This window comes from Danio rerio, chromosome 22 (genome assembly GCF_052040795.2).
Source record: "Danio rerio strain M-AB ecotype USA chromosome 22, GRCz13ab, whole genome shotgun sequence".
Taxonomy (NCBI): domain Eukaryota; kingdom Metazoa; phylum Chordata; class Actinopteri; order Cypriniformes; family Danionidae; genus Danio; species Danio rerio.
Window position 1 is genome coordinate 13,374,702 of NC_141042.1, and position 17,603 is coordinate 13,392,304.

Sequence of the window (17,603 nt, forward strand, 5' to 3'; positions counted from 1 at the left end):
AACCTTGCTGTGAGGCAATCGTGCTAATCGTGCTGTTTCTGCGCTACAATGACACCCATTTCGACAACATTTCAATATATTTAATTAGTTAAGTAGACGGGTATCAAATACAGGAATTAAGTCATCTATTTAAAGTATTAAATTACTAATAACTTATAGTAAATAAAAAGGTAGGTATGAAACTTGTCTTTCTAGGACTTTCGGAAAACATTACAATATCTCAAAATAGGGATCAAATAAAGTGAATTTCTGTAGTACAACAAGGGGCTATTTACACGACAACATTTTCAGCTAAAAATGGGAAACATTTTATACATTTTACCTGTTCGTTTACATGGCGATAGTGCTTTTGGGACTAAAGATGCAAACCGTTTCAAAGTGGAAGGATTTGAAAATGCTGCTGTAGTTGTGTCTGTGTAAACACCTGAAAACTAAAGTGAAATTTAAAAGCGATGACATCATGCATGTGCATGCTATGTGTTTGGGGAAACATAGCTTAAATTCAAGAGAAATAAACACACGATGGCGGAGTACGTAGTAGTTTTGCTGCTCAAGTGTTTCCAAATGTTTGATTTGCAAAATTTGGATTTATTCCACATTACAACCAAAAATTGTATAATTCCCTATTATATAGTATGTGAAATGTATGCAGAGTATTCGTAGCATTTGAAAAACAGTAGGTGAGAAGTACTCGGATGACCTACTACTTCTGGTGAGATTCTCAATGGATTTACTATCCCATAAGGCTGCGCAAGAGAATTTAAGAAGGAGAGTGGCACAACTGACGTGGGTAAGTCTTGTGATAATGATATAGTGGACGTAGAAGTTTTGAATTACATTCATACTATTTAGAACAAACTTTTCCAATGATTGTAAAGTAAGTTTAAGTTTAAATGTAGTACCTACTCGAGTAGTAGTATTTGCAATGTTTTTTTTTTACGTAGCTATAGACACAAGCCGCCAACTGCACATTCCTACAGGTACGGTTTACTAACAAGGTGACAGTGGTAAATACTGGACTGGCATACATAATACATGTATTTTAGCCATTTTTGTGGATATGTGTAAATGTGGGACATTTTGAAAACAGTCGCATTTAAAAATATTTGAAATTTCTTTTCGAAACGCAAGAGTAAAATTGTTCCATTTTCAACTAGATTTTTGTCGTCGAACCATGGCCAGGTACAAAATTTTTTCCTTAAGACTTATGTAAACAAATTGAAAGTCAGAAAGTTATTAAATAATAAATACAGCGTTTTCTTGCTGTTTTTGCTAACATTTGTAAACATATATCATTTTAAAAACTTGTCGTCTAAATGTGAAACTTTTAAAATACTTAAAAAGGAAGAACTTTTATCATTGTCATGTAAGCAGAGCCAGTTACAACGAATTGTCCTAAACAATTAAGTTATGCAAGCAAACTGAAAGTGCGAAAGCTATTAAATACAATAAACAGTCTGAATTCTTTTAATACCCGTCTACTTAACTATATTATTAAATTACAACATTGTGATGTAGATCCTTAGGCTGTCACATATAGGAAACTCTTGTAGTACGATGAGTCGGAATGTACGAATATATTTCATTAGCACATTACAATAACTTTCAATAGAAATCAAATACAGAAATTAAATGTAATCACAATGAAAGGGAATGTGAAAATATGGTCCTTTAAACGCTTTTAAGCAATTTCCGCAACACTTTACAGTATGTTTAAACTGTAATTATTCACTTTAAATATGGAACAAGTACAGGACATTCCTGTACTACAGTAAACAAGACCGTATGAAAATGGACTTTCTAGTTCTTTAAAGTGAATTTGGTAACATTAGGTTTAATTTTGTTAACATCGGCTAAGTAAACCGTCATCGAATCCAGTATTTTACACCAATCTACTTATCTAATATTAAAGATTTTAACAGCATATTGTAAAGCAGATCAAGGTAAATTCTTGGAGTGCAATGAAACACGCAAGTGCGAAAATGGTTCTTTTGGTTGCAATAAATAATATTTTAACAGCATTTATTAACCTCGGCTATACTCAATTACTACATTTCTGTAAAGTTAGACATTATTACCATACATTAAATTAAACAATCAGGAATTAAAACTATATATAAATGAATATTAACCTAGTTTAACAAATGCTGTTAAATTTAAATATTAGTTACACCAAACTTATGTTAACAAATTGAAAACTGATTAAACTAGCATGTAAATAAAAAACAAGCATTACTGCAATTTCATTTAAAGAAAGTAAAGTTGAATAAATATAATAAAATAAAAGTGCAAATATTTTTGACAATCAAAGAACAGCGTCGTCATTAGTAGCATATTCACAAGATGCTATACAATCGAAAATAAAAAAGGCATAAATTACTACCATTTCTCACGACTATCGACTAAAATACAGAATAAAGAAAACAAATGTAAATATAAAAATAAATCCAAACACTTCCCGCCCAACGCTTCCCGCTCTCACCAAGCTGCCTTTTCTTAAATATCAGTTTGACATCATTTTGCTTGTATGACTGTAAGTGAACTATTTATATATACACGTTTTATATATAGTGTATGGAATTTATATTGTATGTTGACATGAAGATACAGCTAAATAAGACTTGTATGAGGCTACATTCCTCCAAGTGTACGATAAAACTAAGTTACACATCACGCGCACACACAAACACCACAAAACAGGGTAAAAGTGGCCAAACACGTCCTTTTTTTAGCGTTTTGTACGTTTTCTTTGTATAAATGCATACCTCAGACACACACAACAAACTGTCTCTACAGCATCCCGTCAAGGTTTTTCTCTGCCGTCTCTTTTTCGCTGTCGGCGCTGCTCTCCTTCGGGCTGTAGGTGTTGTGATAGTCCTGCAGGATTGTTACCACATCGTGATGGCCAAAATGAATGGCTTCATCCATCGGAGTGTTTCCCCACCTGTTTGAGGAAAACATATGACGGTTAAATGCACAGCACCTGGGGTTAACTTTTGTAATCCTTTTAACACACTGATAGCATATTTTTAACATGCTCACATGAATTACAACTTATATTGTAACATGTGTAACACATTACTGATACATTTTAGCATCTTGCTAACATGTTTTAACATTTCTAGCATGTTTCCATGTGAATTAGCACATTGATGATGTGATAAAACATGTTGCTAGCATGTTTCTAATATGATTTAACAGATTACTGACCCATTTTAGCATGCTGCTAACATGATTTAACATTTCTAGCATGTTTCTATGTGAATTAGCACATTGATTATGTTATAAAACATGGTGCTAGCATGATTCTAATATGATTTAACACATTACTGGCACATTTTAGCATGCTGCTAGCATTATGTAACATTTCTATCATGTTTCCATGTGAACTAGCACATTGACAATGTGATAAAACATGTTGCTAGCATGATTCTAACATGATTTAACATTACTGACACATTTTTAGCATGCTTTCAAGTGAGGTAGCACATTGACGATGTGATAAAACATGTTGCTAGCATGATTCTAACATTATTTAACACATTACTGACAATTTATCATGCAGCTAACATGATTATCATTTCTAGTATGTTTCCATGTGAACTAGCACATTATGTTATAAAACATGGTGCTAGCATGATTCTAGCATGATTTAACATTACTGACACATTTCTAGCATGTTTCCTTGTAAAGTAAATCATTGACGATGTGATAAAGCATGTTGCTAGCATGAATCTAACAGTATTTAACCATATTGACACATTTTAGCATGTTGCTAGCATGATTTAACATTGCTAGCATGTTTCTATATGAATTAACACATTGATGAGGTGATATTGTTGGTATATGTTGGTAGCATGTTTCTAACATCCTATAACTCTTTCCTAGCATGATTTGACACAATTTAATTTTAGCATGGACTGCTAGTTTGTTTTAACAAGTGCAACACATTCGTTAGCATTATTTTTTATTTCTTTCATGATCTAAGAAACTGCTTTTTGTACTTACATTAACAGCTTACATATTTCTAAGATTCTTCTAACACGAATTAAACACACCGCGTATGCTTTGACACATGTTTGAAGCGTGTTTTAACCCATTGTTAGCATGTTTCTATGAGGATTAGTACATCGATAATGTAACTTAACATGCTGCTAACATGCTTCAAACATAATTTCATTCTTTGCAAGCATATTTTAGCATTTTCTTGCACACTAGTTAACAAATTCAAAAACTTTGTAGCATCATTAACAGCCCTGTACGTTTTAACACATTGCTAGCCTGCCTTTATGTAAATTACCACATTAATAATGTGGAATAATATGTTGCAAGCATGTTTGAAACATGTTTTGGTAGCTACTCTTTGGTAGCATGTTTATTTAACATTATTTAACACACGAATTAACATGTTGCTGTTACGTTTTAAATTTAATTACTGCTAATGTAACGTATAACTCATTGCTAACACATTTTAGCATATTGTTAACTATATGTAACACTTTGCTAACATGTTACTATGATATTTCTGAATGAATGAACACACTGCAAACATTTAAGCACATGATTTAACACTGCTTGCATGTTTTTTGTGTCCTAATGTGAATTAGCACATCGATAATGTGATGTATCATGTTGCTAGCATTATTTCCCTTTGCAAGTTTTATCATTTTCTAACTAAACACACCGATTAATACATTTTAACATGTTGCTGGTATATTGTAGCATAGCATGTTTAAACATTTACAACACACTGTGAGCACAATTTAACACTTTGCTAGCATGTTGCTAAGATGTTTCTAACATAGCAGATGTTTTAACAAGATTGCAGCATGATGTAACACTGCTTGCATGTTTTAACACATTGCTAGCATGTTTCTTTGTGAATGAGCACATCATTAAGGTGATATAACCGATTCCTAGCATGTTTCTAACATGTTTTATCCCTTTGCCTGCTTGTTTTGTAACATTATTTAACATGGTTTGACACCATTTTTTTACATGTTGTTGAAACGTTTTAGCAATAACTACAGCTAACAAGTTTTAACATTTATAACGCATTGTTAGCATGTTTGTTACATGATTTAGGAACTGTTAATGTTTTAACAAGTAATTATATGTGAATTAGCACATAGATAATGTTTCTGTTTTAACTCTAACAAGTTTCTAACATGTTTTCAGCCATTATTTTACACACTGATAAACAGTTTTAATTATTGCTGGTATGTTTTAGCATGAACTGCTAACATGTTTTAACATGTATAACACATAAACATGTTTCTGTCATGATTTAAGAAATTGCTAAGGCTTTAGCATGAATAAACACATTGTCACCATGATTTAAAGTGTTTAAACATGCTTACTGTCATGTTCTTTGCTGGCTGGCTACTCAAATTTTTTAAAGTCTGATCATTAGAACCATTGCTGCAAAGGTTATATAAAATTGTGACCCACTATCCACACTTTGGTAAAAGCAGGCATGCAGCAAAACACAAAGATCTGCATTGTTGCAGTATTTGACATTCATACCTGTCCTTGGGCACTGGATTCACTTTACAGGCTTCTAGCAGAAAACGCACAACCTCAGCATGACCTGAAACCCAAAGTAGCAGCACATTAGCATGATTGCCAAACAGCGCACAGAGAAACAAGGTCAGTCACAGGAAACAAACAGAAATTCTTGGGGTTTAAAAAAACATGATAAAATCAAAAGATAGAGGAGTTCCTCATCATTTAACCTTCAGCAGCAGCTACATGAAGAGCAGTTCTCGAGTCATAATCTCTCTGCTCCATATCCATCGATGACAAGGCAAACCTTCACACAAAGACAAAAACAAAACACGCTCAAAACTGGGGGTTTAATGAAAAAATTGTACAGAAAATTCAAGGAAGTGACTCTATCGTTACCTTCTCAAAGCAGACACGTCCCCTGTGTAGGCCGCAAACAGCAAGTTGATGACAGACTTGACCTGAAAAAAACAGAGGTTTCATTTGTGGAACGTTCATGGGATAGCATAAAGACATCCATATGCAGCAAACTTCGCCAAAGGATCCAAAAAACCTGTTGGGATAAAATTAGGCTGTGGAAAAAAATGACATTAAAGTTAAATTTCAAAACAAATGGACACTAACAAATGAAACAGATCAGAAGTATAAAATGACACCCCAGGATAAACAAAACTGAAAAAACAAACAAAACAGGCCAATAACGAAACTAATAGAGTTAAACAGGTGAAACAAAGGAAACTGAACAAAATGAGACAAAAATCAAACCAGCGAAACAGGCCAATAACTAAACTAATAGAGTTAAAAAGGCGAAACAAAAGAAACTGGACAAAATGAGACAAAAAAATAAACAAACAAACGAAACAGACCAATAACGAAAGCAATAAAATAAAACAGGCAAAACAGATGAAACTTAAAAATTAGGTAAAAAACAAACAAATAAAACAGGCTAATAAAAAAAGTTATAAAATAAAGCAGGCAAAATGAATGAAACTGTACAAAATGGGACAAAACCAAACAAACAACTGAAACAGGCCATGAACAAAACTAATAAAACAAACAAAACAAAAATGACAAAATTAACTAAACAAAATGTTAAAAAAAGATAAAAACAAAACAATGAAGCAGGCCACAAACAAAACTAACAAAACAAAGAAAACTGACGAAATATAAAGCTAAAAACACGACAATAAAACAAACAAATAACCCAAAATGAAATGGGCCACAATTAAAACTAGTAAAACTTAAAAAATAAACTAAACAGGACACAATTGAAACTAACAAAATAGGACACTGAAAAAGCAAACCAAGTTAAACAAAACAGGAAAAAAAAGAAAAAAAGAAACACAACAAGAACCAAGACAAGCAAAACACACAAACAAACAAACAAACAAATAGGACACGACAAACGTTACTGATAAAATAAAAGAAATGAAACAAGAAAGACAACAAAACAGGACAAAAGAAACTCACAAAACAAATGAAACCGAATACAAGCAAAACTAACACAACAAACAAAAAGGGACAAGTAGGGTAAAAAAAACAAAAAACAAAACTAATAAAACTACCAAAACAGGGTACAAAATAAAGTAACAACAATTAAACAGGACAGAAATTAAACTAACAAAACAATCAAACACGACCAAAATTAAAACAAATGAAACACAGTTGTGATGTTTTAATAATTAGTCATATACAACCAACAGACACATTAAGTTTTTTATTAATCATTTATTAAAACAGTAAACCACAGTGACACAAAAATAAATAAAAGTCAACCTAAATTAAAGAATGTGTTTGAAAAAAACAAGTTATACATTTATTTTGCAGAAACAATTCATAAGGCCAGTGAAAATGTGCTGAGTTTTTAATAAATGCCAAACCAGTCACTTGCAAGACATTCTTAAGAAAATAATAATAATAATAAATTCAAGTTGTCAGTTGATGGTAGAAAAAACAACATCCAAAAAAGCACTTTTAGTAACATTCCTGAATCTTAAGAGGCACAGTTAAAGTTTCAGAAATGATTTCCTTAATGGACAATGTAATGAAAACCTTTCAGGTATCAGTAAACAGCTACAGTAGATATTTAATCCAAGAGAACACTGGATAACAGACGTTTTAAAAGCAGTTTTGGCATCAAGATAAACCATTAGTTACACAATCTCTCCTCTTTGCTCACAGTAAACCATCTGCACTAGAATTGACATTAACTACTCATTTGGTTTGAGCAATATCCATTCATTTTCTTATGTATGATTTTTTTTTTTTGTGCAAAGTAAACAATTAGACTGATTTATAAAGTTACACTTTATACAGACTACGACTTTACCTGTTCACATTTAACAATTCTGTCATAAAACACTGCATTTAACACCAAATACTGCCTGAAATAAGTTAACAGAACATACATTTACCAGACATTTGAACATCACAAACAGAATATACATATAAAACAGTAAATAAAAGAAACAGTAACTGTTCAGAACAATTTTCCGAAGGTCTTTGTGGTTTTCAATAAATTATTTAATATCTTATAACATCTGTAATTCAACTGACTGTTTTCAAACAGGTTTCCTGAACACTCAAGCAGCCCCACCAAAACACTGTTTTACTGTCAGTCAGGTTCGGGTTCAAATTGTTTACTTTCAAACTACATATTTATTCAAATTAATCTAAGAGTACAAAAAAGTAATTTAGTATTGGGGAAAACAAAATAAAACTAAATATACCACCTCTGTCTTACAATATTTCACAGTTTTTACTCAATACAGTATTACTGTATTGATACCCAGATACTGATATTTCATATCACTATTTGGTCCTTGATTATTTCCCTACTTTTAACATCAAATATGATTGCACAATTGTAGCTTTAAAGGGTCTTAGGCAGATAGTGTACATTTTAGGCAAAACCGACAAAGCCTCTTAAAAACAAACATAAAATAAGTAAATAAAATTCAGAAAAAATACACACTAGAGATGCACAGAAATTTCAACATTAAACTAATAAATATTATTTTGATAACTTAATTTAATTGTTGATTATGACTAAATTTGAGTAATTATTTGATTATTAAATAAACAAACAACAAAAAGACAGTTTCAGCATTTAGGTCAAATTCATTAAATCCATAAAAAACACAAATGTAAACAAAACTAAAAACAACCCCACACCCCCATCCAAAAAACAACCAAAAGAAATGAAAGCTAAAACACAAAAACAAAACAAACAAAACAGAAAAAAAGAAACTCTATTAAAGTTGGGCAAGTGCATCTCGAATTAAAAATTTCAGCTCAGATTTTTATTTTATTTTTGGTGCATCACTAAACAAAGCTAAAAACCTCAAAAAAAAAAAAAAAAAGCAAAAACAAATGAAAACAAAGTAAAATAAAACCCAAAGCAAGTCAAAACATGCTAACAAACCAATTTTATATAAAAACAAAGCAAAAAAATAAATAAAAACTAAACAAAACAAACTAATGATAAACTAAATTAAACTAAAAACAAAAAGAACAAAAGACACCCCCCACACACACAAAAACACAAAACAAACAAAAAAGCAAAGTTGGCCAAGTGCATCTCGATCGGATTAATCACTAAACAAAGCCTGAAAACAAATTGAAAAAACAAACAACAAAAAACCCCCACAAAGCAAACAAACAACAATAAAAATATAAGCAAAAACAAATGAAACCAAAGTAAAAATAAAACAAAGCCAATCAAAACAAATTTATATAAAAAGTAGCGAACAAAACAAAGTAAACAAAACTAAAAACCTAAAAAAAAAAAGCCAATAAAACAAAACTAAAAACAAGAACACCCCAAAACAAAAACAAAAGATAAACGAAAACTAAAAACACAAAAACAAAACAAACAAAAAAGCAAACGAAAAACACCTCTTCAAACCCAAAGATGGGTGAAAGAAAAAGAGCAGACACTGTTGACTCTTCTAGTTCCTCTCCATCCTATAGACTACAGTGGTGGAAGTGTCCGCATCCGTTTCGGGACAAACTTTTTTCCACACTTTGTCAGTGAGCGCTAGTTCCTGCTGGAGGCTCGCATAGTCCAGCGGTTCGAGACTCTGCTGCTGCTGCGGTTCAACCAATATGGACATGGACAGATTATCAGATTAGATCATGTCATCATGGCATTTCCTGCTTGGATTAGTACAGAAGGCGAAGAAAGAAGAAAAAAGGGAAAAGCTGGAAACTTAAGCAAGCCAGCCAATCAGAACAGAGCCGTTTAGGTGTTATTTGGTAGTAAAGAAGCAGAACAATCATATTCAACCCAAATCAAGGCACACTGGTGGTAGATTAATGTGTTTAAAAGCAGAAAGGATGCTGGTCTTCCAGAAGAGGGCAGATAATGAAGAATGCAGGAATGTGAAAATGCTGCGAGAAGTGAAAAAGACTGCAGGACAGTTTGTCAGCACACATATATTAGTAGGTACACACACGTGCTTTGACAATATGTCAATTTACAGGATCATTTGCATCTATCAAAATCTATTTTCATATTGTTTTAATAAAATTTCAGCTATTTTTTCATTTTGTTTAAAACATTTTTTTTAAATTCATTTATTTAAAATGGGTACAAAATTTAAATATAATTTGAAAAACTATTTTATGTGTGGACTACATTTTTACTGAGCCTTTTGGGAGAGTAAACCTAAAAGCTATAAATATATATGCATTCTTTCTATACAATATAAGTGCTCAACATAGAAGAAAACACTCTATTTAGAAAAGGAATATTTTTATCTATTTTTCAGTTAATATAAGTCATATGTTTTAGTGCATTTAAACAAAACAGACTAAAAAAATAGTACATATTCAAGGGCTGTTGCAATAATGAATGGACATTCAATTACAGTACATTAAAATTAGAGAACCAATATCGAAGTCACTCCTTATAATCCTATTTAAAAAGTTCTTAATATTGAGGAATAGAATACAAAAAAAGCATATTCATTAGTCACTTATTCTTATATTCATTCAAAGCAAGAGCCTGTACTTTTCCAAGTAGTTTTTTTTTGTGTTTCTTGCTTCAACAAATCACTGCTGTTCTCTAATTTTTATCAATGTGGCATTAATTTGTGTGTGTGTGTGTGTGTGTGTGTGTGCACGTGTGTGTGTGTGTGTACAAAAACATTAGATGCATTTGTGGCAGTTGCATTAAAGCTGGTTTATACTTCTGCATCGAGTGATTGCCGTGACCCACAGCGCATGCCTTGCACACAGCTGTGCATTTATACTCCTGCAAGCTGTTTGTGTTGCTCTGCAATAACATTTCCAAAACACTACCTGGCAGTATGTTTTTATTTTTCTCTGTGTCGAATTTCTTCACGGGTGTTTGGTATTTTCTAAATGCTACCTTAATGTACAAGTAGATTAAACTCGATCATTCAAAGGGCATGAAACCGTCAAATGTGCAACAACTTTACTCATGAGGTAAACACAAAACAAAAGTTCCATCTGGAACTTTTTCAAAGGACTCGAAGCTTGTGATCACTCGCTCCAAAGGACTCGCAGCTCTCCCACGCACCACCCACACTCGCCATCACTACCAAACCAACAAATCACACAGCTTGCGCTATGCGTCGTTGCGACATGTAGTTAAATCTTTTGAGATGTGCACGTCAGCCACGACGAAAGGTACTGTACGTGACCACGCAAAGGCTGCACTGGACCATATGTGTGTGCTTGATGCAGAAGTATAAATCAGCCTTAAGTTTGCATTAGCTGCATGTTGTCTGATGAAAGAATGAATCTGTCACTCACCCGTTGGTCTCCGCCCTCTCTGCGTGGATCCAGTTTCTTGGCAAAGTGCCGCAAATTGTCATAGTTGTGGAAATTAAACAGTTGGACCAGATCCTGACAAAGAAATGAACAAAAGATTCAATGTAGTAAAAGCGCAACCAAATACTTTCGACATAACTACAAAACAACAAAATAAACAACAATGTACGAATGCATTATGCTGTTGTTAATTTAAAAACCAATTAAATAAATCACTAATATAAACTTTAAAGGGGACCTATTATGCAAAACTCACTTTTATAAGGGGTTTGAACAGTTGTGTGGTAACAGTGAATATAGCCAGCCTTTATTTTCAAGCATTTATTAATTTTATTTGGTCTGCAGAAACACTTTTATTGACATTCTCCCTTTGTATGATGTCATCAGAGGGGGAAAGCCAAACCCATTATTGACAATCTCTCGCTCATTAGCATAGCATAATCTTTTTTTATGAATCTGCCACTATGTTGACACATTTGTAGCTCCACCCTCTTTTGAAAAAGAGCACAATCTCATTTGAATTTAAAGTGACACTCACCAAAATGGCACAATTAGAGTCAAAGCCTAAAAGGGGCTGATTCAAAGAGTTATAAAGCATTATTTGTGGGGTATTTTGAGCTGAAACTTCACATAAACACTCAAGTGATAAAAAATAATTATCTTGTAAAAAAGGGGCATATTAAGTCCCCTTTAAAGTGTTTTAAAATTAATTTTTTTTATAATATAAACATTTTTACCATAACACAGATTAACAGATTAATACCGTGCAAAACTGGATTCCCCTCACGCTGTTGCCCAGTTTGTCAAGAGGTGGAGACCAGCACATGATTCCCATCACGTTGGGCACGACCAGCAGGATGCCTCCAGAAACACCTGATTTAGCCGGCAGACCAACCTACCAACAATAAAACAACTTTTTGTTTCAAACTGCAGACGTGTTTGCTTTCCTTTTAAGGTAAATGCATTAAATAGTTTCAAAGGTGCGTGCAAAACGTACATGGAAAGCGAACTGTCCAGAGAAGTCGTACATGCCGCAGGAGTGCATGAGGCTCAGAGTGTTTCGCACAGCCTCGGGGTTGACCACTCGCTCGCCTGTGATTGGACAGAAGCCGCCGTTCGCCAGAGTTGCTGCCATAACACTGGCACTTTCACAGGTCACCTCAATGGAACACAGCTAAACAGACAAAAACAACCATTTTGAATGTTGCATTCAAATATCAAATTTTGCAAAACAAAGCACCAAAACAAAGATGTACATAACCCAACAGGACAACGCCCCTTTTTGATTTCTGAGCTATCCTTACTAGACATGCCCCTTTAATGCTGATTGACTGCACATTTCATTTGTAAGTATTTTACACAAAAAAACGCTGTCAGCTTCACATGTAAAAAATAACCATTAATGAATCTTTGGTGTTTTCCACTTCTTAATGTCTAGTCACATTTTAAGGCCCTGTCCACATGAACACGGGTAATTTCAAAATCGAATTTTTTTTCTATGCAGTTTTGCTGTTTGTCCACACAGCATCGAGGGATTAAAACTTAATAAAACTTTTTGAAAACTGAGTGTAGATTTTCTGAAACTAGTGTGTTTGTGTAGACACTACAAATGGAGTTTTCGATTCATGACATCAACATGTGCTTCATTTTCTCTTTTCTGATTGGTCAACACAGCTAGGATCACAACAAACGAGGAATACACAAATTTCGCACATTTGTGGCAAACATGACGCATATTCTGTATCGTGTGCACCGTGATTTGCATCTTTGTTGTCATGCTTGTGGTCTTGTATGCAATGTGCTTGAGAAAATATTTGGTGTGAACTCTGCATTAAAGGCTTTTATCGCCACCTGTTGCTTCAGTATACGCTTAACAGTGCATTTTTATGTCAACAGACATTTTTTTTTATTAAAGCAAGGAATACTCAGTTTATAAAATAATCCGTGTTCATGTGAACTAAAGACTGGATTATACTTCTGCATCGAGCATTTAACGTGACCCACAGGCATGCCTTGCGCATACGTAGACCATACGTGTATGCTTGACGCAGAAATATAAAGCTGCCTTAAGTATTTTGTAAATGCAGCCTTAATCTAACTTCTGACTTCATTAAGTGACTTTTAATGACATTTTTAGAAGTATTATTTATTTATATTTATATTAGCATATATTTTAGACATTTTGTTTTTTAGAAATGATACATCATGTATTACGTAACTAGTCATGTTACGTAATTATTCGTCATTAGTCATGTAAATATTGATACAAAAACCAGATAATTAGCTGTTAGTATTTTTCCTGTTGGTTAACAGATTTATTTCTCCATGCACTATTTCTTAAACAATATATTAATTCGAACAGCTAGCAATAACGAAATACCACTTTGCTACTCAACATCAAAATGCGGGAAAAAAAGCAGTTCAATGAAATGTTCATTAACAAGCATTTCTTATGTTTAAAGTAGTTGTTCATTGTTATTAATTATTCATATTGTATTATTATAATTATTATTATTATTGCAATTTATAAATGGTCTCATTAAAAAAATAACAAGATTTATATTTCCAACAAGTGTGAAAAAAAATGGTTGTTTCTTTAATTATTACTAACCTGAAAGTAAAGGTCCAGGATGGAGATCATATCGGTGCCCTCTGGGAAACACTGCAAGCATGTAGAAAAGGAAATGATGTTTTAGTAGAGTTTCAATAAACTTTGATTGGTATAAAATGTTTAAACATGTACCTTCTTCTCCTTCAAGTAGTATCCAATGGCAAAGTTTCTGTCTCCTGACAATCGCTCTGACTGAAAACTACAAAGAACAAAAAGAATTCAGGACAATTCGGTTTCAAATGTGTTTTCAGTACAAGAATGTCTAAAATTAAAGTTAAAATTAGGTTAAAATTAGTTTTAAATCGTGTGTCCCCTCGTGTGTTCAATTTAAGTTAATTGTTCTATTAATTGCAGTTTGTTGCTAATCGTACACTTAAATAGGCTTTAAACAAGTTTAAATAATTAAGAAATTACTTCTGTCATCGTAGTATCAAGATTTATATAGAAAAACAACATAAAAACTTACGTAGCATTGCTGAAACCAACATATTCATTTCCTGCCAACTTCTTCATGAAATTCAACACCTAAAGCAAAACACTTGATTAAACGTTGAACATTTACAGAGAATATCTTGACAGAAATACATTTTAATATACTTACATAGTCAAACTTCTCAGCGTTGCTTACACCTTGCTGAAAGTCAAAAATAAGTTGCATGAATGTCTTGTTGTATTGTGACGATTAAATATTTTCAGTTGTACATAAGTTTCTTTATGCATTGCCATTTAATAAAAAAAATCATTAACCTTTTAAAAAATTTAGATACACATTGTAGTCACAGAAATTCTATCAATTAGATTGTAGGAAAATCAGTTCTCTACAACTTTAGAGGCATTTCAAATGAAGAATGGAAAAATTAAATGAGGATTCTGGCTCAACTAGATTTGAGTAAATTAATTCAAAGCAATGAAGGCAAACTGTATTATCGTTGGGGAAATCACAGATATAAGCTGTTAAAGGGGGTGTGAAAATAAATCAGACACAACTAAAAGACTACAGAAATAGTCAAGTCATTTGAACTGTGTGCTGTCTGTAAGTTTGTTTTAGTAGATTTCTAGAGAAACTACAGTGAGACATTGTTCATCTCATGTGATGCATTGATTTGACTCTCAAAAATATTTTTTTCCACATTGAAGAAATGTTTACAAAGCATTGTATCTTATTAAATAATTGAATTGTTACATTAAAAAACAAAAGACAATCACATAAAACAAAATAAAAATTGATCCTGTTCCCACAGTAATTAAGCAGAATGGCATTAGATTTTCTGTCAAAGCAGATGAGTTGTGCTAATGTAGCTTAGCATTAGCGGCGTTTGAAATTTGTTCAATGAGGAAAAACGAATAAATGAAAGGGAAATTACCAACGTCATTGACCTGTTGGGAGGGTCAAAATTTCCCACAGTTCCTAATGCTGTAAAATACGCAACAACAATAAAACCACAAAAAATCCTTCACACAGACATCACACATCACCACCCTGACAGGCCTGAGCAAGGTGAGCATCATGCAGTGGATTTATCTCAATCCCAAAAGTCTAATTATAAAAGCTTTTCTTTTTATAAATATGCTTAAACATGTATTTATACTTTGTCATAGTAGAAAGGTAAACAAAGCCCTGTGCAAATAACATAATGGTTAGGTTTTAGCAAGCATGCTAACTACAGATTGTGAAATAATGTCAACAATGTGCAGCTAACATTTTTAACACGTTTTAGCAAGAATGCCAAGTACAGACTGTACAAATGAAAAATATGTAAGGTAAATAAATCACTGAGAGGCAAATACTCTAATTTAAGTTTTTAGCAAGTATGCTAACTACAGAGTGACAAAATCATAACATTGTGAGGTAAAGAAAGCCCTGTGCAGCTAATATTTTGACATATGTTTAGGGAAGAATGCTAACTGTAGATTGTGAAAATGAAAACAATGCAAGGTAAAGAACGCTCTGCGGTCTAATAGTTGACAAAAGTAACATAGTATAGTTTTGAACTAAAGCTAGTGAAGCTGACACAAGATGCTAATTACAGATTGCAACAAAATGTGATGTAAAGAAACCTGTATGGCTAGCATAATACATTTTTAACACTGATGCTACCTACAAAAATTATGTAAACAAAGCTAAAGTTAACACAGCTAAAGCTATGAAGCTAAAGCTAACACAGATGCTAGCTACAGATCATAAAAGTACAACAATGTGATGTACAGAAGCATTGAATAGCTAGCATATCTAAGTTTTAGCATGAATGCCAACTACAGAAATGTTTTTAAAAATGTGAGGTAAACCAGTGAAGCGAATGTTTTTTGATATACGTTAACACAGATTCTAACTACAGATTATAGAAATTACAATGAGATGTAAAGATAAGCCTGTACATTAAGTTAACATAAATGCTAACTATTGCCTCTCAAAATCGATAATGCGAGTTAAACAAAGCCACGTGAAGCCAATTCTTTTGTGAAGCTAAAATGTTTTAACATGGATGCAAGTGTTGCAAAGAACAATGCAACAAAGGCGTATACAGTTAGGATTTAATGTATGCTTTAATGAGGATGCTAACTACAGTTTGTCAAAATAATTAAGTAAGTGAAGACCTGTGCAACTAATATTTTAGTACGCATTTTAGAACATATGGAAACTACAGATTATATAAAGAGATGAAGATAGCCCTGTGGTGCTAGCATTTTTAAAGTAAGATTAAACAAAGATGCTGTTATTAGGTAAACAAAGACTGTGGAAACGACAACAATGTCATGTAAAAAGAGCACTGTGCAGCTAGCATATTTAATGTCAGTTTTAGTGAGGGTGCTAAGTACAGGTGTTTAAAATAAACAAAGTGAGATAAATAAAGCCCTGTGCTGCTAACATTTTTACATACATTTAGCAAATACAGATCATTAAGATTATAAGTTAAACAAAGCCTTGTAAAGCTGCTATGTTTTAACATGGATGCTACCCAGGTAGCACAGTATTCTTGCCCAGATTTGGTATAAGGCTGGCACAGCAGGCATTCATCCGGCACTGGCATACAGCATGTGAGCTATACATTGCCAGGGTTTGGCAGAGGTGGTACCGTCTTTAAGGCAGCACACAATACTTGGTCCAGATGTCAAAAGTAGCATTTGGACCAGATGGTAAAAATGTATGTGTGGTCTATGTAAGTTTGGCCTATCTTGACCCACTTTTAAAATGCATTTGAATTATTTTTGAGTAAGGAAAATATTCTACCAATCGGGTCTCGCTTCGAGAAAAAGCGTGGTTTATCAAATTTACTTCTGTCATGAAAGACCAACATATCTGGCCCAGTTCAGGCCCAGTTAATGGTTATTCACTTGGCTGAGACTTGGCCCTGATTTGGTCCATGTATGGAAGCCAAACTTGGTCCAATCGTGTACTGTAAATCACTGCGGCACGTGGCCAAGCAAAAGCTGAATGTGTGGCCCAGAGAAATTTTGCTTTGTGGGTAGCCTTGCAAATAACAATACAACACAAAGGTGTATGCAGTTCACATTTAATGTATGCTTTAACAAGGATGCTAACTACAGTTGTCAAAATCATAAAGTAGGTAGGCCCAATGCAACTAACATTTTAATAAGCGTTTTAGCACAAAAGGAAACCACAGTTTGTGGAAAGTGATAAAAAAAGCCCTGTGCAGCTAGCATTTCTAATGCAAGATGCTAAATACAG

The 17,603-nt window shown here is 33.1% G+C and overlaps 1 protein-coding gene across 5 annotated transcripts in view; it reads right to left on the bottom strand.

Moving 5' to 3' along the window:
* Positions 1–1,550: 1,550 nt before the first annotated feature.
* glsa (glutaminase a) overlaps positions 1,551–17,603 on the bottom strand; it is a 32,156-nt gene continuing 16,103 nt past the window's right edge. For 2 of the 5 annotated variants that reach the window (XM_087303032.1, XM_087303031.1), the window contains exons 8-15: positions 14,517–14,549; positions 14,382–14,440; positions 14,048–14,114; positions 13,916–13,966; positions 12,302–12,478; positions 12,068–12,199; positions 11,287–11,379; positions 7,352–9,596 (exon numbers count right to left, since the gene is read on the bottom strand). In XM_087303032.1, coding sequence (XP_087159158.1) covers positions 9,456–9,596; positions 11,287–11,379; positions 12,068–12,199; positions 12,302–12,478; positions 13,916–13,966; positions 14,048–14,114; positions 14,382–14,440; positions 14,517–14,549 — 753 coding nt within the window. In that variant the 3' untranslated portion in view covers positions 7,352–9,455. 5 annotated transcript variants of the gene reach the window in all.